Genomic DNA, 22,730 nt, shown 5'->3' with positions numbered 1-22,730 from the left:
TGGGAGCGAAAGCTGGGTGGATTCAGGTTACCTTATCAACAAGGTTGAGGTTACGGATATGAAAGTAGCTAGGATGATTGCAGGTACTAGTAGATGGGAACAATGGCAGGAGGGTGTCCACAATGAGGAAATCAAAGAAAAACTGGGAATGAACTCTATAGATGTAGCAGTCAGGGCGAACAGGCTTAGATGGTGGGGTCATGTTACACGCATGGGAGAAGCAATGTTACCCAAGAGACTCATGGATTCAGCAGTAGAGGGTAGGAGGAGTCGTGGCAGACCGAGGAGAAGGTACCTGGAATCGGTTAAGAATGATTTTGAAGTAATAGGTTTAACATCAGAAGAGGCACCAATGTTAGCACTGAATAGGGGATCATGGAGGAACTGTATATTGGGGGCTATGCTCCAGACTGAACGCTGAAAGGCATAATCAGTCTTAAATGATGATGATGATGATGATGAACCTCGTATTTCTTTCTTCCTCCAGTGGTGTTTGGTCAGTTACCTTGTCTTTTGGCTGTGTTGTGTAGCTGGCCGGTGTGGCCGTGCGGTTCTAAGCGCTTCAGTTTGGAACCGCGTGACCGCTACGGTCGCAGGTTCGAATCCTGCCTCGGGCATGGATGTGTGTGATGTCCTTAGGTTAGTTAGGTTTAAGTAGTTCTAAGTTCTAGGGGACTGATGACCTCAGTAGTTAAGTCCCATAGTGCTCAGAGCCATTGGAACCATTTTTTTTTTTTGTGTTGTGTAATTTTCCATCATGTACTTTGATTAGATTTTTGATATTATTTAGTAATTTATTACGGGAGATACAATCTATAAACGTTTTAGAGAGCCTAGGCCTAATAGTAGGGTTTGGTCAATGTTGCAGCCTTCCTCGAAAGCCAGATTTGTACATAACCTCAAGTTATTGTAGTTGAAATACAAATGAAAAGAATATTAGCTTGTCAGTTACATGGATTATATTTTTCCATTGTAAAACATTATGCATTATCTTCTTCCTCCCTAAAATGATGCTTGCTAGGTTGAAGAACTGTTGAAAACCTTGTAAAACTAGCAACAATATGAACCTCAAATCTAAAGGGCAACACTTTTCCCATGTTTTGGAAGATTTGTGTATATGGACATACCATTTTAATACATGGCGTAAGTATTGTGTGTGTTGCTGACAGATTTGTTGACTAGCTGTCGAATTAATATTGAAACAAACATTCGTTGCTGACAAAGTTTTCCAGGCATTTTAGTTGTTGTATTAATACTGTGACATATGCCGAACATCATGGGACAATTTAGCATTGGAAATGTTTAATTTGAGGGCCCACTGTCTCTTACACGAAGTGTAGGCCTACAGAATAATTAATTGTATTCTTCCAGTAGCTTGCAGTAGTTCAGAATACCTATTAGTTCGTGACAGGCTTGCTGCTATAGGCTTCGTCAAGTGTGATTTGGTAAACGGCCTCATTCAGGCCTAAAGCGTATGTTTAGCATGTTATATTTAGCCACACGTATTTGTAACTGTTTAGACAAGGTAATAATAGTTAATTTGAGAGTCAACAGTCCTATTTTAGACAGCAGTTTTGATGTATGTATGTATGTGTGTGTGAATACACGTCTGTATGTGTGTATGTGGAGATAAATACTGCATTTTTTATGTTGTTGATGTTTTTCTTCTGACATTTTAGTCTTGGAAAGAGACACTTTGAAACTTAACACGCATCGTAGAATGATTTAGTTGTGAAAAATATTTACCTTGCTTACCAATTATGGTACAGAGATTGAAGTATGGACTTTCCCAAGTACTGCTTAGCCTGTATGTTTATGGCATAAACACCGTGTGCGTATATGTGTGTGTGTGTGTGTGTGTGTGTGTGTGTGTCTGTGTCTGTGATACTGATCGATTTTTAGATGCGGAGATATATAAGTTACACTCATTTACATAGTTTTTTGGCTAATACTTTTGTATATGGCGCAATAAATTCACATCTTCGAGATGGGTTCGAGCTCTGCCAAGATGGATGCTCTGCAGCAACACCGTGATTGTTTAATTTTAATAGGAACTAAAATTCTAGGCTGTAATTTGCTGTTTCGTTTCAATAGCAGGTAAAGCAATATGCTCAGATTTTTGAAGAGGGGGCAGAAGGGAGAGGGTCGAGAGAGCACAAGGAGGGGAAGGATATGGGTTACAAAGCATTTAATTTTGAAAAAAAAACACACTACATTCATTTCTCGACAAGAAACAGTCATACCAACAATAGCTGTAGCACATGAGCGGGAGTCAGGTAATAGGGTAGAATGCTCCATATTTTTTGGTGCATATGTTGATGTAAACCTGATCGGGAAGAAGCACGTTACTGAGCTCCTCAAAGAATTAAGTTCAACTACGTTTGCTCTGCGTATAGCTGCTAGGGCTGAAAACAAATGAATTAACTTACTGCCTTACTTCGCATTTTTCCAATCAATAATGTCTTATGGAATAATGTTCTGGGGTAATTTATCACTTAGAAAGAAAGTATTGATTGCACAAAAGCGAGCAGTAAGAATAATATGCAGTATTCACGTGCAGTCACTCTGTAGGTACAGCTTCAAGGAGTTAGTCATTTTAACTATACAGGTGCAGCACATATATTCGCTAATGAAATTCGTTGCAATATGAGACCCATTGCAATATGAGATCAGTAATGTCCATACCTGCAACACTGTAGGGAAAAAATGACCTTTGTTACCCATTATTATAGCTGTCGGTGGCTCAGAAAAGAGATCAATACACAGCAACAAAAAGTTTTGAGTATTTGCCCGATAACATAAAATGTCTGACAGGTAGCAAAACAAGTTTTAAATCTAACCTAAACTCATTTCTCTGGGATAACTTCTTCTATTGCATGGACGAATTTCTGATTAAAAACTGATACCCTGTAGGAAAATTTTAAAAAATATGTTTTTAGTGTTGTTGCATTAGTAAAAATAAAAAAAAGTGTTCATTTATGTTATCACTAATCACATTTACATGTCTTGTAAAGAAACTAATTCCACATCATTTCGATAAATAATCATTGAAATGGTCTATAGAACATGTAACTAACTAACTGACAACTAGGCTAGCCGCCCCACCTTGGAATTTTTAAATTCTTTGTAATTTACCGCTATCTTGTACTTTTTTAATTTACCACCAGCTCCATCATGGATTTCACCATCTTGATGCCATCATGCTTTCGAGGTCTTTTACGACATCATTCCCCTTGACACATAGCCAATCCACACTGCCCTTACATTTTTCAATATCACTTAAGTGACAAAGTGTACCAGGATTGGAATAGCTGCACTACTTTTGTCGTCTACAGCATCGCAGAAGTAAACAAACGAGGATTTCATAAGCACAATATGTTTACTAGAACAGCTTTGTGTTTCTAACGAGATCATAGGAACTTGCTTCGATGCAAAGAGAACTTCCAAGCGAGGACCGTTAGATGGCCGCCGGCACGCATTGCATCTAGGACGATCTCTTGAGAGCCAATGGTTCGCAGACTGATAGCAGGCCAGGACTTCTGTCACAAAAGCACTTCTCTTACTGGCGCACTAGCAACCGATATAAATTGTGACTGTGCTTACATAAGACACCTACATTTATCTCTACGATGGAACAATAGTAGAGTGAGTGGCTTCGAACGCTGGACTTAATCACACAGTCCATTAACTTTTATTAACTGAGGTTGTTTTGACCTAGCTGACGTCCGAGTTAATGTTTGAATAAACTTTAAAATTCGGAGTCTTAGTCACTCTAATTTAAACGGTTAACCGGTTTTAGCTCTACAGTCTCTGTGAGATTTTCAAAACCCAGTCACCCCTAGGACGCTATTTTCATATTACGTTTCTTCACAACAAATTCAAGAGTGAGTTACTAACTCTACAAACTTATTCACAGACTCACCAGCTTCTGATTCTATTTCTTCTGTAGCACATTTCAATTGTTTTGACATGTCGTACATGTTTACAGGTTTGTTAACACTTATCTTCGCTTTGATGGTAACCACTTCTTTAAAACTGTATAATTCTATCGAAATTTGCACTTATGTTACTGCAGTCGTCAACATTTCAATACAATGAACTTTTTTTATCCTTTTATTTCTGCCATTAAAGATGTTTGTCCAGTCAAGAATTATGCTCGTCGACATTTGTAATAGCCTCTGGGGACCACAATGTGTGTTTTTGTTAACACTCAGATCCTCAAACAGACGACGAATGATACCAAACAGCTATTTTCGGTTACTTTAATGAACCCTAAGTGATATTTGTCCCTCAAGTCGTCGAAACCGTAAGTAAAGGAAGCACAAAGCAAATAAACATGTGTGATACAAAAAAAAAATGGTTCAAATGGCTCTGAGCACTATGGGACTTAACATCTGTTGGCATCAGTCCCCTAGAACTTAGAACTACTTAAACCTAACTAACCTAAGGACATCACACACATCCATGCCCGAGGCAGGATTCGAACCTGCGACCGTAGCAGTCACGCGGTTCCGGACTGAGCACCTAGAACCGCTAGACCACCGCGGCCGGCCATGTGTGATACACATTCACTGAATGCTCAATTACGAATGTACTGTTACGCAAACAAATAAACTGTAAGCTAGGTATTGTCGCTGATTTAAAAACAGATTACAGGCTTGGAAGAAAAACATACGGAGATCCGAAATAAAAAGAGCTTGTTTATACTTTCCTAGGGAAGAAAATAAATGCGTTTGATACCGTCAGTGCTGCGTTTGCAAAATCTGGCAGATTTCCAGAGACACCTATTTCTTCTCACTAAGATATTAACCGAATATATTTTATTTAACTGCATGTTAATTAACAAACTCTCGCATCTGCTCTCAGAAGCATTCACTTATACCTCGGCTTGGGTACTTTCTAAATTGTGATCGTCAACTGTTTTTCTGTTTGGCACTATTAATAGAGGAAAAGAGGTAGTTACGGAATACTGTTTTGTTTTAGTAAATGGCTCATAGCTATCCAAAAAAAAATGGTTCAAATGGCTCTAAGCACTATGGGACTTAACATCTGAGGTCATCAATCCCTTAGACTTAGAACTACATAAACCTAACTAACCTAAGGACATCACACGCACCCATGTCCGAGGCAGGATTCGAACCTGCGACCGTAGCAGAAGCGTGGTTCCGGACTGAAGCGGCTAGAACCGCTCGATCACAGCGGCCAGCTAGCTATCCAAAATACATGCTTTTAACAAAGATTTATGGGAAAATTTTCTGTTCTACTTACTTTCGTATTTATGTCATTCACAAATAAAATGAATAACAAACTTTTAGAAAACTGGAAAGAAGAAACATTTTGAGGGTTACAGAATAGCGATTGAGATATGGAGTACTAGAAACAGTATTCGACAAGTGGCAACCAGGATATTTTCATGGGCCTACGTTTTGCACTGGATACATTGTATACAGGTTTTCCCCTAAATATCATTGGAAAATTTTGCCCCACAAAAGAAGCGTGTTGTGTTGCCACGTACTTGTTGAGTATACTTTCTGACCCCATCTTCATCAGTGAGTGGAGTCTTGCAGCTCTGTTATGTCTGAACCACTAGAATCTGGAGTTGCGACGTTCTCTTCTTTTTCCAGCTCCTTTCAGTGACGATTCCCACTTCTTCCTGTAGAGTGAAGAAGTCAAGCAATGTGCTGAACCGTTGGAATTCCCGTCCTGGTACATAGCTCCCTCCCATATATTAACCTCACTCTGTAACCAATAAAAATTCAAATATATCACCTAATGGCACATGAAAGCTTTAAAAGATGAACTTAATAAATTAATATCTGACAATCTTCTGAAGATCAAATAAAGGTTTCAAGTCTGTAAAAATTTCGAATCCTGTCAGTATGTATTATCAGCTCTCGTAGATATACACCAAACTCTAACAACCATCAGCCAAGATACAACATCAATATAGTCTCCGAGGAGTTAGTTTAACTGTCACCAGCAGATTTCATAACGAAAATTAGTGGTATGGTCTGGCTCTCTACCTATTCCATAACCACCTCCTTTTCTCTAGCTGAAACTAATCTTTCAGGAAAGTCAAATTATGCATTGAATAGAACAAACATTTTAAAGTTGTAATCTGAGTTGAAAATATTTTTCAAGCTTGAAGTGTTTTTCTATGGAAAAGGTTGCCTCTCAAAAGTTAAGCTGAAGGTGAAAAGACATCGGCAGCTATCATCTGATGATGCTAACTCGATATCTTTTCAATCTATATTCCCTAATTTTAGAAAAATTTGACACAGGTATGAAAGAGAACTGAAAGCTGTTACTTTCGAGTGAACAGCTGGACGAAGCCAATGAAGACTCGTTGGGATTTTCCCTGTCATTATGGGCTCCTTTCATTTCTTCAAAACATAATCCACATTTACACAGAGTACAGTATTCACAGCTGCACCATCGATGGTAAATGATCTCACTTCAAATCTAGCAATGTTTCTTCTGAGTGCTCCTCAAACTAAATCATATAGTACTCTGCGAAAATGAAAGGTTGTAGAAATTCCATCTCAGCTCTATCAGTCTGTAAATATTATTTATGTATGTACGTACCACAGTGAACAAAATACCATACAAAGTGGCGTGACAAAAAAATAAACTTTTTATGCTGGTATGTTTTACGTCATTCGCACTCTTCCGTCATTTTAACATATTTCAATGAGTAGGTTCTCAGAAGGAGAAACAACAAGTAGAATATTTGTATTTTGCTTTTTCAAAGTAGATGATAGTTCGTTCTTAAGCAAAAATATAAAAAGTAAAATAATAAACAATGCACCATGAATGAATTATCCGAATGGACGGAAATCGGTAGATGTCCGTACATGTACAGACAAACAAATGATGACAATTTCAGAAAAATTTGATGATTTATTCAAGAGAGAGCTTCACAAATTGAGCAAGTCAATAACTAACTGGTGCACGTCTGACCCTTATCTAGGCAGTTATTCGGCTTGGCAATGATTAATCCCTTAGGGATTTCGTGCCAAATTCTGTACAATCAGTGCGTTGGATCGTCGAAATGCGGAGCTGGCCCCGCCCATAATGCTCTAAACGTTCTCAACTGCAGAGAGATCCAGCGACCTAGCCGGCCAAAATAGGGTTTGTCAAGTATGAAGATAAGCATTTGAAACTCTCATCGTATGCGGGCGAGCATTATCTTCCTGAAAGGTAAGTCCAAAAGGACTTGCCATGAATGGCAAAAAAACGGGGCATAGAATATCGTCGACGTCTCACTGTACTGTAAGGGTGTCTTGTATGACAACCAAATGGGCCCTGCTATGAAAATAAACGGCATTCCAGACCATCACTGCTGGCTGTCAGCCCCTATGGCGAGCGGTTATCAGGTTGGTATCCCACTGCTGTTCTGAGCGTCTCCAGAGACATCTTCGCTGGTCATCAGGACTTATCTCGAAGCGGGACTCATTACTGAAGACAATTCCAGCCAGTGAGAGTCTAGACCGAATATGCCCCACATCGCTACTGCTGTAAACTGGCACAAGGGGCGCCTTGATGTCGCCTGTTATTATCGCTTGTGGTCAATGAAGCACCAGTTGACGTCGAATCAATGATGATGATAACTCCGGGGCTCTGAGTGCCTGTCTGATGACTGCTCGGGCCTCACGTTCTATTGGCCCTCTAGGTCGAAGACTTTCTTCTTGACGTTGCGTTCGACCGCGGTCCACACATTCCTGCCAACATCGTCCTATTGACATGTCGAGCGACTCGCCGATTACCCCAACCGGCTTCTTTGAGGTCAACGACACGTCCGCTCTCAAATGCGGGCATCTGCTTGTATTATGTACACCCCTGTCTGCGAAACAGAGCTGCTGCCCAGCTGACCAGGAGGAATGAAATTCGCAAAGACTTTACGCCTGGTGCTGACACGTCCCCTGTTTACTACACTACTGGCCATTAAAATTGCTAAACCAAGAAGAAATGCAGATGATAAACGGGTATTCACTGGACAAATATATTAAACTAAAACTGACATGTGATTACATTTTCACGCAATTTGGGTGCATAGATCCTGAGAAATCAGTACCCAGAACAACCACCTCCAGCCGTAATAACGGCCTTGATACGCCTGGGCATTGAGTCAAACAGAGCTTGGATGGCGTGTACAGGTACAGCTGCCCATGCAGCTTCAACACGATATCACAGTTCATCAAGAGTAGTGGCTCTGAGCACTATGGGACTTAACATCTATGGTCATCAGTCCCCTAGGACTTAGAACTAGTTAAACCAAACTAACCTAAGGACATCACACAACACCCAGTCATCACGAGGCAGAGAAAATCCCTGACCCCGCCGGGAATCGAACCCGGGAACCCGGGCGCGGGAAGCGAGAACGCTACCGCACGACCGAGAGTAGTGACTGGCGTGTTTATAGCGGTAAGAAGTGCAATAGTATCGAAGGAAATTGACGGAGATCCGAAATGTGAAATGATTTGGGTGAAGGTCGCGGTTAAAGCAGGCTCAGACATGGTAATTGGATGTCTCTATAGGCCCCCTGGCTCAGCAGCTGTTGTGGCTGAGCACCTGAAGGATAATTTGGAAAATATTTCGAGTAGATTTCCCCACCATGTTATAGTTCTGGGTGGAGATTTTAATTTGCCGGATATAGACTGGGAGACTCAGACGTTCATAACGGGTGGCAGGGACAAAGAATCCAGTGAAATTTTTTTAAGTGCTTTATCTGAAAACTACCTTGAGCAGTTAAACAGAGAACCGACTCGTGGCGATAACATATTAGACCTTCTGGTGACAAACAGACCCGAACTATTTGAAAAAGTTAACACAGAACAGGGAATCAGCGATCATAAAGCGGTTACGGCATCGATGATTTCAGCCGTAAATAGGAATATTAAAAAGGGTAGGAAGATTTTTCTGTTTAGAAAAAGTGACAAAAAGCAGATTTCAGAGTACCTGTTGGCTCAACACAAAAGTTTTGTCTCAAGTACTGATAGTGTTGAGGATCAGTGGACAAAGTTCAAAACCATCGTACAATATGCGTTAGATGAGTATGTGCCAAGCAAGATCGTAAGAGATGGAAAAGAGCCACCGTGGTTCAACAACCGAGTTAGAAAACTGCTGCGGAAGCAAAGGGAACTTCACAGCAAACATAAACATAGCCAAAGCCTTGCAGACAAACAAAAATTACGCGAAGCGAAATGTAGTGTGAAGAGAGCTATGCGAGAGGCGTTCAATGAATTCGAAAGTAAAGTTCTATGTACTGACTTGGCAGAAAATCCTAAGAAATTTTGGTCTTATGTCAAAGCGGTAGGTGGATCAAAACAAAATGTCCAGACACTCTGTGACCAAAATGGTACTGAAACAGATGATGACAGACTAAAGGCCGAAATACTAAATGTCTTTTTCCAAAGTTCTTTCACCGAGGAAGATTGCACTGTAGTTCCTTCTCTAGATTGTCGCACAGATGACAAAATGGTAGATATCGAAATAGACGACAGAGGGATAGAGAAACAATTAAAATCGCTCAAAAGAGGAAAGGCCTCTGGACCTGATGGGATACCAGTTCAATTTTACACAGAGTACGCGAAGGAACTTGCCCCCCTTCTTGCAGCGGTGTACCGTAGGTCTCTAGAAGAGCGTAGCGTTCCAAAGGATTGGAAAAGGGCACAGGTCATCCCCGTTTTCAAGAAGGGGCGTCGAACAGATGTGCAGAACTATAGACCTATATCTCTAACGTCGATCAGTTGTAGAATTTTGGAACACGTATTGTGTTCGAGTATAATGACTTTTCTGGAGACTAGAAATCTACTCTGTAGGAATCAGCATGGGTTTCGAAAAAGACGGTCATGTGAAACCCAGCTCGCGCTATTCGTCCACGAGACTCAGAGGGCCATAGACACGGGTTCACAGGTAGATGCCGTGTTTCTTGACTTCCGCAAGGCGTTCGATACAGTTCCCCACAGTCGTTTATTGAACAAAGTAAGAGCATATGGACTATCAGACCAATTGTGTGATTGGATTGAGGAGTTCCTAGATAACAGGACGCAGCATGTTATTCTCAATGGAGAGAAGTCTTCCGAAGTAAGAGTAATTTCAGGTGTGCCGCAGGGGAGTGTCATAGGACCGTTGCTATTCACAATATACATAAATGACCTGGTGGATGACATCGGAAGTTCACTGAGGCTTTTTGCATATGATGCTGTGGTATATCGAGAGGTTGTAACAATGGAAAATTGTACTGAAATGCAGGAGGATCTGCAGCGAATTGACGCATGGTGCAGGGAATGGCAACTGAATCTCAATGTAGACAAGTGTAATGTGCTGCGAATCCTTTATCATTTAGCTACAAAATAGCAGGTCAGCAACTGGAAGCAGTTAATACCATAAATTATCTGGGAGTACGCATTAGGAGTGATTTAAAATGGAATGATCATATAATGTTGATTGTCGGTAAAGCAGATGCCAGACTGAGATTCATTGGAAGAATCCTAAGGAAATGCAATCCGAAAACAAAGGAAGTAGGTTACAGTACGCTTGTTCGCCCACTGCTTGAATACTGCTCAGCAGTGTGGGATCCGTACCAGATAGGGTTGATACAAGACATAGAGAAGATCCAACGGAGAGCAGCGCGCTTCGTTACAGGATCATTTAGTAATCGCGAAAGCGTTACGGAGATGATAGATAAACTCCAGTGGAAGACTCTGCAGGAGAGACGCTCAGTAGCTCGGTACGGGCTTTTGTCAAAGTTTCGAGAACATACCTTCACCGAAGAGTCAAGCAGTATATTGCTCCCTCCTACGTATATCTCGCGAAGAGACCATGAGGATAAAATCAGAGAGATTAGAGCCCACACAGAGGCATACCGACAATCCTTCTTTCCACGAACAATACGAGACTGGAATAGAAGGGAGAACCGATAGAGGTACTGAAGGTACCCTCCGCCACACACCGTCAGGTGGCTTGCGGAGTATGGATGTAGATGTAAATGTATTGTGACGAACCAGTTGCTCGGCCACCATTGATCAGACGTTTTCAGTTGGCGAGAGATCTGGAGAATGTGCTGGCCAAGTCAGCAGTAGAACATTTTCTGTATCCAGAAAGGCCCATACAGGACCTGCAACATGCGGTGTTGCATTATCCTGCTGAAATGTAGGGTTTCGCAGGGATAGAATGAAGGGTAGAGCCACGGGTCGTAACACATCTGAAATGTAGCGTCCACTGTTCAAAGTGCCGTCAATGCGAACAACAGGTGACCGAGACGTGTAACCAATGGCACCCCACACCATCACGCCGGGTGATACGCCAGTATAGCGATGACGAATACACGGTTCCAATGTGCGTTCACCGCCATGTCGCCAAACACGGATGCGACCATCATGATGATGTAAACAGAACCTAGATTCATCCGAAAAAATGACGTTTTGCCATTCGTGCACCCAGGTTCGTCGTTGAGTGCACCATCGCAGGCGCTCCTGTCTGTGATGCAGCGTCAAGGGTAACCACAGCCATGGTCTCCGTGCTGATAGTCCATGCTGCTGCAAACGTAGTCGAACTGTTCGTGCAGGTGGTTGTTGTCTTGCAAACGTCCCCATCTGTTGACTCTGGGATCGAGACGTGGCTGCACGATCCGTTACAGCCATGAGGATAAGATGCCTGTCATCTCGACTGCTAGTGATACGAGGCCGTTGGGATCCCGCACGAGGTTCCGTATCACCCTCCTGAACCCACCGATTCCATATTCTGCTAACAGTCATTGAATCTCGACCAACGCGAGCAGCAATGTCGCGATACTATAAACCGCAATCGCGATAGGCTACAATCCGACCTTTATCAAAGTCGGAAAAGTGACGGTACGCATTTCTCCTGCTTACACGAGGCATCACAACAACGTTCGACCAGGCAACGCCGGTGAACTGCTGTTTGTGTATGAGAAATCGGTTCGAAGCTTTCCTCATGTCAGCACGTTGTAGGTGTCGCTACCGACACCAACCTTGTGTGAATGCTCTGAAAAGCTAATCATTTGCATATCACAGCATCTTCTTCCTGTCGGTTAAGTTTCGCGTCTGTAGCACATCATCTTCGTGGTGTAGCAATTTTGATGGCCAGTAGTGTATTTTCGCCAACAGCGCGATGAAATTGCTGTAGTGTCACACATTTATCCATAGGTCGCCAAACTTCACAGTTCTGCATTTTCGGTTGATACCTGAAACAGTGTCATTTTGTGAAGAATTTGGATAACTCCATCGTGGTGGAAGCATTTGCTTGTCAGAGTGTAGTTGTTCCCAAAAGTGGAAACAGTCCAAACTCATCCTGTACAATTTGTGTAATTTTGTACTCGTTTTGGGACAGCTCGCGAGAAACCACAGCTGAACAGTGTTTGACATTTATAGCATTGTACAGATGCACCCAGTACTCCCTTTTCTTTTTCAGTTCCTTGAGCTTCAAATAATGATAAGCCATAACAACATCGTCTCGGAAGAACTCTCGATTGCAACTCAAACTTAAACAGAAATGTGATTCGTGCTGTCTTGTTGCTTGTCGTATAGCAAGCTGCGTTGCACATGTTAACGCATATCCCTCATCCCATCGGAACACAAGCGTCGCATGGATACGCATCGTATCACGGACTTCTTCTGCCAAGTATCGGGCTGCGTATGATATCGTGTCAGTGTGACCCGAGCCTTAAAAAGAGCTGCAGCAATTTTTGAAAATATCGTTAGTAAGTTTACTCAGGACAGTGGAATGGGTCTTATATTGAAATGAGCTACTCTACTAATGTGTAATGAGTAAATGAATCACTATAACGTAATTGACAATCAAATCGGTGCAGTGACTTATTTAAGTTGAAGGTAAGGTTTTCGCTTGTGTGTAAATCCTGATTTGTTCGTTTAGGAACTCTTAGCTGTAAACGTAAACTCTGGAAAAAATAAACAATTGCTTGCATTACTAAATAATTATTTGCCGCGTTAGTTTGTGACCGTTTCTGGACCTGAACACTGTCCATAAGCTATGTCAAGTTCAAAATGGCAGTGGACGAGGAATTTACTATAAATTTTGTCTTGTTCTCCTCTGAAAAGCAGTAAAATAAGTTTATGCTGCAACTTTTTCTTACCAATATGTTCATTAGGCTGTGGTACTTTCAGCATTGGACCCATTTGAGTCCACAAATCTCGACATTCATTTCTTTCAATGGCCAGTACGTTTACGGATATGGTTTTACGCCAGGCTGTACTAGAGGTAGTACCGTTCAATGAAGGGCTATAATATGTCCATAGCAAACTGCTGATCCACTGCGGCCGAAGCTATCAAACAGTATGGATTTTGTTGTGGCGCAAGAGCACAGTCAAGGACGAAAAGCAGTCGTACACTAATAGTCCTTTGCTCTGACAAGTAATTGGTCAGTAATGTGGCCAATCTCGTTTCTCATGTATCACTTCATAATATAGTAACTTATTTATATTGATAGTAGCATCCCAGTTCTGCATTAGAATCGAGGAGTGTAAGTTCAATGGTCGTTATAAAGGAAATATTTGGTCATACAAAAAGACGAACGACTGCAATGCTAGTTCTTTTCTCCAAATTCTTAATATAACTGATTGTTCATTTGGCCATTAAGCGCTACGAAAACGCCGTCACAGTGAGAACAACGAGCTGAGGTTTTCACCAGGTTATATTTATTGTTAGTGGGTTGCCTAACCGTGGAAAGTTAACGGCCTTGCCGCAGTGGTGGACTGAAGACTGAAGTTAAGCGCTGTCGGGTTTGGCTAACATTTGGATGTGTGACCATCCGGGTCTGTAGACAAGAAGGGTGCATGCGGCCCTTGTGGGGCCAACTGAGGAGCTACGTGAATGAAAAATAGCGGCTTCAGTCACGAAAACTGACAATGACCAGGAGAGCAGTGTGCTGACCACATGTCCCTCCATCCCCGCATCTAGTGACGTTACCGTTTGAGGACGACACGGCGATCGATTGGTACCCTTGGGCCTTACGAGATCTGTTCGGACGGAGGAGAGCTTAACCATGAAAAAGTTGTAGGACAGTCTAAGGGATCTTGAAATCTAAGTCAGATTTATTTGCTCTAATGACTGACAAAAATCACAATAAAAACTACTGGAGAACGTAGTTCTCTAAAACTGAAATCAGATTATAAAATGACACTTACACTGTACGGAGGTGTCAAAAAGTATGGAAGATTGTTTAGAGAAAGCGCAACAGGACTTGTTTATCTGTCCAATTGGCAAAATAAAATCAACAATACAACACTCCACAAACTATAACCAAATTAAGCAGTACAAGTTGCATATCAAAGTAAACAAGTAGCGAGCTGCTCAGAATAGAGATCACGCTACAGCAGTTACAACAATTACATTTCTCCAAGATCAGCAAACTGTGCGCCCATCGGCACCAAACAGCAGCCAGGAGCCGAATGACCATCGAGGGAGGCGGCGATCAAGTTATCACGAAAGATAGATCTTCCTCCACAAGTCTCTACTTTAAAAAGAATCTATATATGGAGGGGACGATTCGATGCTTACATTAATGAGGAGGACAAGAATATCACTTATTTCATGAAAAAACCGAGGGAATGCTGTAGAAACTTCCCACTCTTGCCATACATACTTACTTTAACAAATATAAGATTGATACAGGTATGGAGCAGTGTCCAATCGAATGGCCATCTTCCTCACACCAAGCGCAATGGTGAGGGAACTGAAGTCGCTTGGGTACACCAAATTTGGAGCGAAAGCAAAGGACATTTCTACACTGGTGACGTGACGTCTCAGTGTCTCGTCCTTTGATGTCCAAACAAAATCGGCAAAACTGTCACGCGGAACAATTCTCTGAAGATGGCAACGGTGACGCGGCGCCTTCTGTTCAGGGTTAGGCGAGGCGCCAACTCTGCCGAAAATAAGCATGAAGCGGGCCACAGCCTCAACTCCGCGAAAACTGCCCAGCTCTCACGGGACGTTCACCCTTCCTAATGAGATTCACTGACTGCCTCTTACCGAAGAAACGGATCCAGTGAGAAAAACGCAAATCTTTCTTCATAGCAAATGCGGCCAGCGCACTCAAAATAAATCAATATCACGTAGCGATGGTCAGCAAGTAGTTACACTCAACAATCCCACGACTTGCTCCTCCTGCCCAGAAGCCGTCAGCCAACTTTCCATTTTGAGATCAAAAGCCAATCCACGAAATTGTTTTAACATCTACAACTTTCAGCCAGTCAGCCCACAGGGCAGACTGCAGGCACCTTCGTTGGCCATTTCCTTCTTCTGTAAACAGAACATCTGCAGATGACGTTGCTCACTACCAGTGCTTCTCACAAGTTTCTTTCCAGGAGGTGCTGAATAGCGCTGGCCGTCATGGAAAGTCACAAGCCCGTAAGTCAGTCTACTAGACTCCGACCACAACCCATGTGGAAGGACTGCAAATAGCCGGACCCATCATCTCGAGGGGCTGGACAAGGCTTCCTCCCCGCAGATACCGAAAACCAGCAGAAGCGTCCACGATGGCCAAAGAATAAAAGACCGCTCGGCTAATCCCGCGCGGCATGTTGCACAAGGAGTAAATGTGTCTTGAGCTCTCCTACCCTCCATTTTAATCACAACCAAAGGCATATCCTAACCGCAATCTACCCCACGCCATAGTACTATAAGCACATAGAAGCAATGATGAAACATTTTTGATTCACTGCGTAGACATCAGTGCCGTTAATTACAGTCGAGAGATTAATGTCGTGATTTCTCTGGCTGTTGTTGCAGGTGTACACCGAGTGCTCGTGCGTGCCACGGGCAAACGTGAACGGCTCTTGGGCCAGCGAGGGCGGCGGGGAGGTGCTGGCGGGGGCGTGCCCCGTCGACTGCATGCGGCCCTTCATCACCTTCCTGGCCATTGTCTGCTTGCTCAAGTTCGTCGGCTCCACCGGCCGGGCTTCCAACTTCCTCGTCTCTGTCAGGTGAGTCAACCTATTTTCTTACTGCAAATTCCACAGCGACATCCTCAAAGCACTCTTCAGATTGCACGAGATCCGGCGTGATGGCAAGAGGAGACATCGCCTCTCTTTATTAATAATGATTTCTGCATTTCCTGTCTGTACCGCCTGAGAAATGTTGTTGAGACCGCAAGTGTCTTCACGAAGTACGCTTCATTTTGTTGGTGCCAATCAAGAAGAGAGATGATGTAGTTGACGGTTTGATCTGCAGACGCACATCATGGCTCATTCTTCCTCTTGACAATGATCGCTGCTCTGATATATCTGCTGGAGACTGAGTGACCTCGGAAGTTTAATATTCGGTCCTGATCCCTTGATGGCACCTTGTTACAACTCCATGTACCCACAGTCTCATCAAATGTATGTGGACACCTGCTAGTGAACATTATGATGGCTTAGACTCGGCTGAGGACAGTTACAGTGAGGTAGCTGAATGTCTCTGGAGGCATGGCAGCCCATTCATCCTCGGGAGCCGAATCCAGAGTAGGTAATGACGTTTATCGCTGGGGTCTGGAGCGAAGTCGACGTTCTCACTCATCTCAAAGCTCTTCTATTGGATTCACGCCAATTCATTTCAGTTCTGTTGTTATCCACAAATCATTACCTCACAGCTGCTTTAGAGCAGAGTACAATGCAATGCTGATACAGGCATAGTTTCTTAACTGTTCCTCAACAGTACGCAATCTGCGATGTTGTAAAACGTGTTGATATCCTCCTGCATTTAACCTTTTCTTAAGGGCAGTAAGGGGACTACCCCCTCCTGCCCCATACTGTAACACCACTTCCTCTGTGCATCTACTCATCTGTATCAGTACTCCGCAAGCCACCTAATGGTGTGTGACGAGGGGTACTTCTGGTACTACTAATTGATCCCTCCTACCCTGGACCACTCGCGAATGGCGAGTGGGAAGAATGACTGTCGGTAGGCCTCTATATTGGCTCTAATTTCTCGAATTTTCTCTCCGTGCTCATTACCAGAGATGTATGTGGGACAAAGTAAAATTTTGTCCGACTTTTCTCGAAAAGTGCTCTCTTCAAATTTCTGTAGTAGACATCCCCGTGATGCACAACGCCTCTCTTGTAACGTCTGATAATGTTGAGCATCCGTTAACGCTCCTCCACCGACAAAACGATTTCAGACGATATACGCCACTCTTTGTTGGATCTGCTGTATCTCTTATGTCAGTCCTACCTGGTAAGAATCCCCTCCTCAAGAACAGTACTCAGGAATGGGCCGAACAAGCGCCGGTACTTCGCTGTAGGCGTTACACGTGACAGCCGGTAACGTTTTGTAGGAATCCGCCAAACCCAGTCCCTTCCTTCAGACTGCTACAGGGTACAGCGTGATTCATCTCAAAAGTCTCTCGATTGCCGTCATCCGCTGTCCAGCGGCATCGCTCTTTGCACCACCTCAAGAGTCGCTTACCACTGACTACAAGAATGTGTGGCTTACAAGGAGCTGCTCGATCACTGTATCCCATTCTTTTTGGTTTCCTGATGCATAGCCATTGTGCTAACTGGACTGCTGGCAGAACTTTGGAACTTCCGAGGGATTCGTTTTGCCGATTTATTGCAATTTTTTACAGCCGCCTTCTGTTCTGGTCCACGGTCCGTGTCCACCAGTACATGATGTCTACGGGGTCTCGGTTTAGTTATGGTTGTTCCTTCGCTTTTCCACTTCACAACCACACCACCGACAGCCGGCTTGGGCGGCTTTATAAGTGTTGAAGTGTCCCTTATGGATTTGTTAGGTGACATCCAATGACTAGTCCATGTTCGAAGTCGCTGAGCTATCGTGACCCTCCTATTCTCTTGTTACTTCTTCTCTGCTTGGTGCCCAATACTGCTCGCCTCCTTTTATCCTGGCAGGCTAGCCTCTCGTGACATCTGGTGCTCATTTCCGCATTACGTAGCTGTGTCCGTATGCTTTTGATCAGATAGTGTATATCTGACTACGCCGAGTGCAGCGAATAATACGACTGAGGTATAACCTAGATCAAGAAATGTATGTGAAATCTTATGGGACTTAACTGCTAAGGTCATCAGTCCCTAAGCTTACACACTACTTAACCTAAATTATCCTAAGGACAAACACACACCTTTTCCCGAGGGAGGACTCGAACCTCCGCCGGGACCAGCCGCACAGTCCATGACTGCAGCGCCCTAGACCGCTCGGCTAACCCCGCGCGGCATAACCTAGATCACACACTCTCCTTCTCTGTTTGTACGTCAGACCTCTCTCAGGAGGAAACCAATAGTTTATAAAACATAGGAAGTATTTTTTTAGTATAAAGAAAAATTGTACATTATATCCACGTAAAGCTAAGAAACGTTGTTTTGTGCCATGCACCGTCAAACTTTAAAATCGTTACGTCTTATGACACGCTACAAAAGTTGAAAACTATAAGTATAAAATACACAGTGTAATCGGAGATCCTAAACAGTTAATAAAAAAACACAGACAGTAGAAATTAGAGGGTTAAGGGCGACAAGGGAGATGAACTATATAAATATTAATCGGAAACAGGAGCTTAATTGGAACCAAACATTGGCACCACACAGCCACGCCCAAAACAAATCCGGGAAAATATGGAAAAACCAAATTCCCTGCGAGCAGTTCTGTTCATTCGAGATTCCATGTTAGTTAGTATTAAAATAATTATAAATTTCAGTTTCTTCCAAAATGTCAAAGTCTAAAGCTTCTGTCTCGGTGGGTAACTTCGTTAGAGATTTTTCAGTCATGTCGAAACGATGCTCTTATTACTGAAGTGACAACCCATAGCTGTAGTGTTTTTATTACAGAGTTCTCTGAATATGGTTAAAAATCACACCCAGTCTGCCTAATGTATTTATATTCTGTACTACCTAGATGGCTTTTATGCCATTATCAAGTACAATGGTAAAAGTTCTTGGACCGTTAACACCCCATAGCTGTTAAAATATTTCAAAATACAATAAAACAAAATAAAAAAGAAATAAAAAATTAAAAAATAGCATGACTGTAGCTCATCATCATTGAAAGCTCCTGTTTCCGTTTAATTTTTGGGTAGCGCACCTCTTCTGCCCTTCTCTTCATCCCCCTCCAATTTCTACTATCTGTGTTTTATGTTTTATGGTTTGGGGTGTACGCTTACGCTATGTATTTTACGGTTTTAGTTAACAGTTTTTGTTAAGCCTCAGAAGACTCTCCGATTTTAACGTTTCACGGTGGGTGGAATCAAGTAATATTTATTGGTTTTATATGGACATGACACTTGATCCCCCACGACTAATTTTGGTTGTACTAAAATATTTCTTATGTTTCATAAAAAACTTGTTGTGCCACTAGCAGAAAATTTTCTTCTATTTTGTAAACTAAACAACACATATTGGGTACTTTCTGGTGCCGGATTTGTGTCTGACATGTGGACTATCCCAGTTTTAACGAAAATATTGTATACCAATTCCCTTACTGCCTGTATTTAAATTTGTGACAGATATTTGCACTGCTATTTTATATTTCATTTTATGTCGTTTGACATACCGCACAGTTGTAATTGTAGCTTTTGACGATGTGTAGCATTACATAATACTCCCGAATTTAGACAAATATTTTGAGTAACCTTTTATCACTGTGAAGTCGCTTCACAGCCATCAGGCACACGAAATAATAAATGTACATTAGTTAATGCGCCTTAGTGCCACTGTACATTTTGTACTGGTCCGCCCTCTGTAGAAATGTGTCTATATTCTGCGAATGTTCGTTTCACATACAGCTTGAGACGTCGTATCTATGTGCGGCAATGGTTCCTGGGTAGGTGTAGCACAGTTTGTGCTAGATGATTTTATAAAATAGTTTTTATCTGATATTTTTTAGATATTTGATGGTATACAGGGTATCAGAAAATGTCTGAAACGCTTGTAAGGATGTTGGAGGCTGTACTGGGACATAGATGTTAAGAAAAAAATTCCAGGCCTTGCGCCGTTTTCGAGTTATTTAGCACTGAAGTTAGCCAATCAAGTCGTCGCTCTCGCAAATTCCAGTTTTAGGTAGCCAAACAAAGCACTCGCCGGGCTTCACCAACTGAATGTGAGCGCGCTATGTCCCGGTTGACTAATTTCAATGGTAAATACCACGGAAACGGCACAACATATAAAATTTTTTTCTTAACATTTATGTCTCAGTTCCACCTGCCCTGCAACATCGCTACAGCGTTTCAGATATTTTCTGACCACCCTGCATAAATTCCGAAACGCGTCATATGAGCAATAAAATCATTTCGTTGCCTGATGTACCCTGTCAGCCTCAATACAGAACCACTGATTATTATAAAAATCGTCGCATGCCTCCTGCATGACTTAGTCACATTTACGCGTGTATTAAATCTTCGCACGTGTACAGGCAGTATAGACAGGATGAACATGATGTGGTGTCCTCTTACAAGGAAATGAGATCACGGAACGTACGGCTTGCTGTCTTTATCATCAGCCTGCTACACTTACAAGGGAACCTCCCCATCGGACCCCCCTCAGATTTAGTTATAAGTTGGCACAGTGGATAGGCCTTGAAAAACTGAACACGGATCAATCGAGAAAACAGGAAGAAGTTGTGTGGAGCTATGAAAAGAACTAGCAAAATATACAATTGAGTAGTCCATGCGCAAGATGTGCAACATCAAGGATACTGTGAGCGCAGGAGCGCCGTGGTCCCGTGGTTAGCGTGAACAGCTGCGGAACGAGAGGTCTTTGGTTCAAGTCTTCCCTCGAGTGAAAAGTTTACATTCTTTATTTTCGTAAAGTTATGATCTGTCCGTTCATTCATTGACATCTCTGTACACTATAATAAGTTTAGCGTCTGTGTTTTGCGACCGCACCGCAAAACCGTGCGATTAGTAGACGAAAGGACGTGCCTCTCCAATGGGAACCGAAAACATTTGATCGCAAGGTCATAGGTCGACCGATTCCTGCACAGGAAAACACGTCTGATATATTATGTACGACACTGGTGACGGCATGTGCGTCACATGACAGGAATATGTTGTCGACCCACCTAACTTGTACACTTGGCGAATGGGTAAAAAGATTCTTCTACCTTGCCCGATTTAGGTTTTCTTGTGGATGTCATAATCACTCTCAAAAAAGTGATGAAAACATAAGAGTTTGTCACATAAACTGCAACAAATGAATGCAACAGTTTCACAGTAGCACAGTTTTTCCTGTGCTCTGTAAAAACATATGTTTTTAACGTTTTCAAATTTTTCCGTTTAGGTGTAGCGTCCCCATACTGCGGCGCAGTTACCTCGCATCGGACGGACAGACGGAAGACAATAATTGTCTGAAAATAAAAAATTAAACTTTTCACTCGAGGGAAGACTTGAACCAAGGACCTCTCGGTCCGTAGCTGCTCACGCTAACCCCGGCGCTCCTGATCCCACATACTCCTTGATGTTGCCTGTCTTACGCATGGACTACTCAGTTTGTGTGTTTTGCTTCATTTTTTTAATAGTTCCACACACCTTCTTCCTGTTTTCTCGATTGATCTGTGTTCAGTTTTTCAAGGCCTATCCACTGTGCCAACTTATAACTAAATCTGAGGGGGTTGCGATGGGGAGGTTCCCTTGTTAGAATAAAATCAGTACATAACGCATTAAACAAGTTCTTTTGATCCTAGAATCCCGCTGAGAGGAATCACTGGGATGTGGAAAGAAGTCAGTGTTGTACATCTTATTTAAATAAAATACAGTGCAGCGACTTTATATCAATAAATATTGTATTACGTAATTTGCTTATGTACAAGGGAATCGAGAAAGAAATTTTAATTTGCTATATACCGGTACTTTAGACTGTCGATTAGTTTCCAACGTCGTAAACATTGATACCAGCAGCGTGCAAGTATTTGGTCGATTTATCTTAAACCAGGTTGCTTGCATAGATTTCATCCATGTTACCCGCTTCGCACCATTCATTTCTCAGCCACAAGCATCATGAGCTGCACTCAGGCGCATATGGACACGTGAGTCATCTCCAGGGCTGGCTACGAGCCAATAACAGACATATGGTTGACATTGAGTCTATATTCTGCGAGCCAAAGAGATGGGTGTCTGGCCTTGACTCCGTAATGACTGAAAGTATTGTCAAATGAGCTCTGAAATATTAAAAAAGAGAAATTACTATTCACTAACCTGCAGCATCTGTTTTCAAGTAACTGTAGCGACACCACAAAAAATTCTGTGACGACTTACGTTTAAGAAATTTCGTACAATAAAACGAAATAGTAATACGAACAAGCGTTATTTCACTTCGAAAGTGTTGTGACGCTCACATACGGTAATTGCTTACAAAATCGAGAGATTAGACGTACGTCTATGAGCCTGACCATTACTGGGACAAGTCAATAGAGGAAAGAAGAGAGTTCCAAATCAGTTGACTATTTGAACAACACCTATCATAATGGCTGCGTCCTTTGCAATACTAATGGAACAGATAAGAAAGTTTTCTCAGATGGCACTACAGTACAGTAACTCTCATCCAGTTTATCAGGAAACAAATTCAACCAAATAATTCGGTTTCGCTACGCAGATAATAGCGACCCATGTGCAACGCATAATCTGAAGTACTGTTTTTTGGAAAAAATGTTTTTTCATTTTGCAGTCATCTGACTATATCAGAATACATTACACATAGATCATATTTCGTTTTCCCTAAGTTACGTATTCTTCCTTGTTGAAACTGCCTCAAGAATACTGGACC

At 42.4% G+C, this 22,730-nt stretch overlaps 1 protein-coding gene across 2 annotated transcripts in view; it reads left to right on the top strand.

The window, feature by feature from the left end:
- LOC126089994 (solute carrier organic anion transporter family member 74D) overlaps window positions 1-22,730 on the top strand; it is a 258,239-nt gene that overhangs the window by 219,377 nt on the left and 16,132 nt on the right. For both annotated transcript variants that reach the window (XM_049906953.1, XM_049906952.1), the window contains exon 9: window positions 15,772-15,965. In XM_049906953.1, the coding sequence (XP_049762910.1) occupies window positions 15,772-15,965 (194 nt within the window). The remainder of the gene's footprint in view (window positions 1-15,771; window positions 15,966-22,730) is intronic.

Source organism: Schistocerca cancellata, chromosome 1 (genome assembly GCF_023864275.1).
Source record: "Schistocerca cancellata isolate TAMUIC-IGC-003103 chromosome 1, iqSchCanc2.1, whole genome shotgun sequence".
In the NCBI taxonomy this organism is placed as follows: domain Eukaryota; kingdom Metazoa; phylum Arthropoda; class Insecta; order Orthoptera; family Acrididae; genus Schistocerca; species Schistocerca cancellata.
Note: the sequence above shows the minus strand (reverse complement) of the source record. Positions and strands in the feature narration are given on the sequence as shown.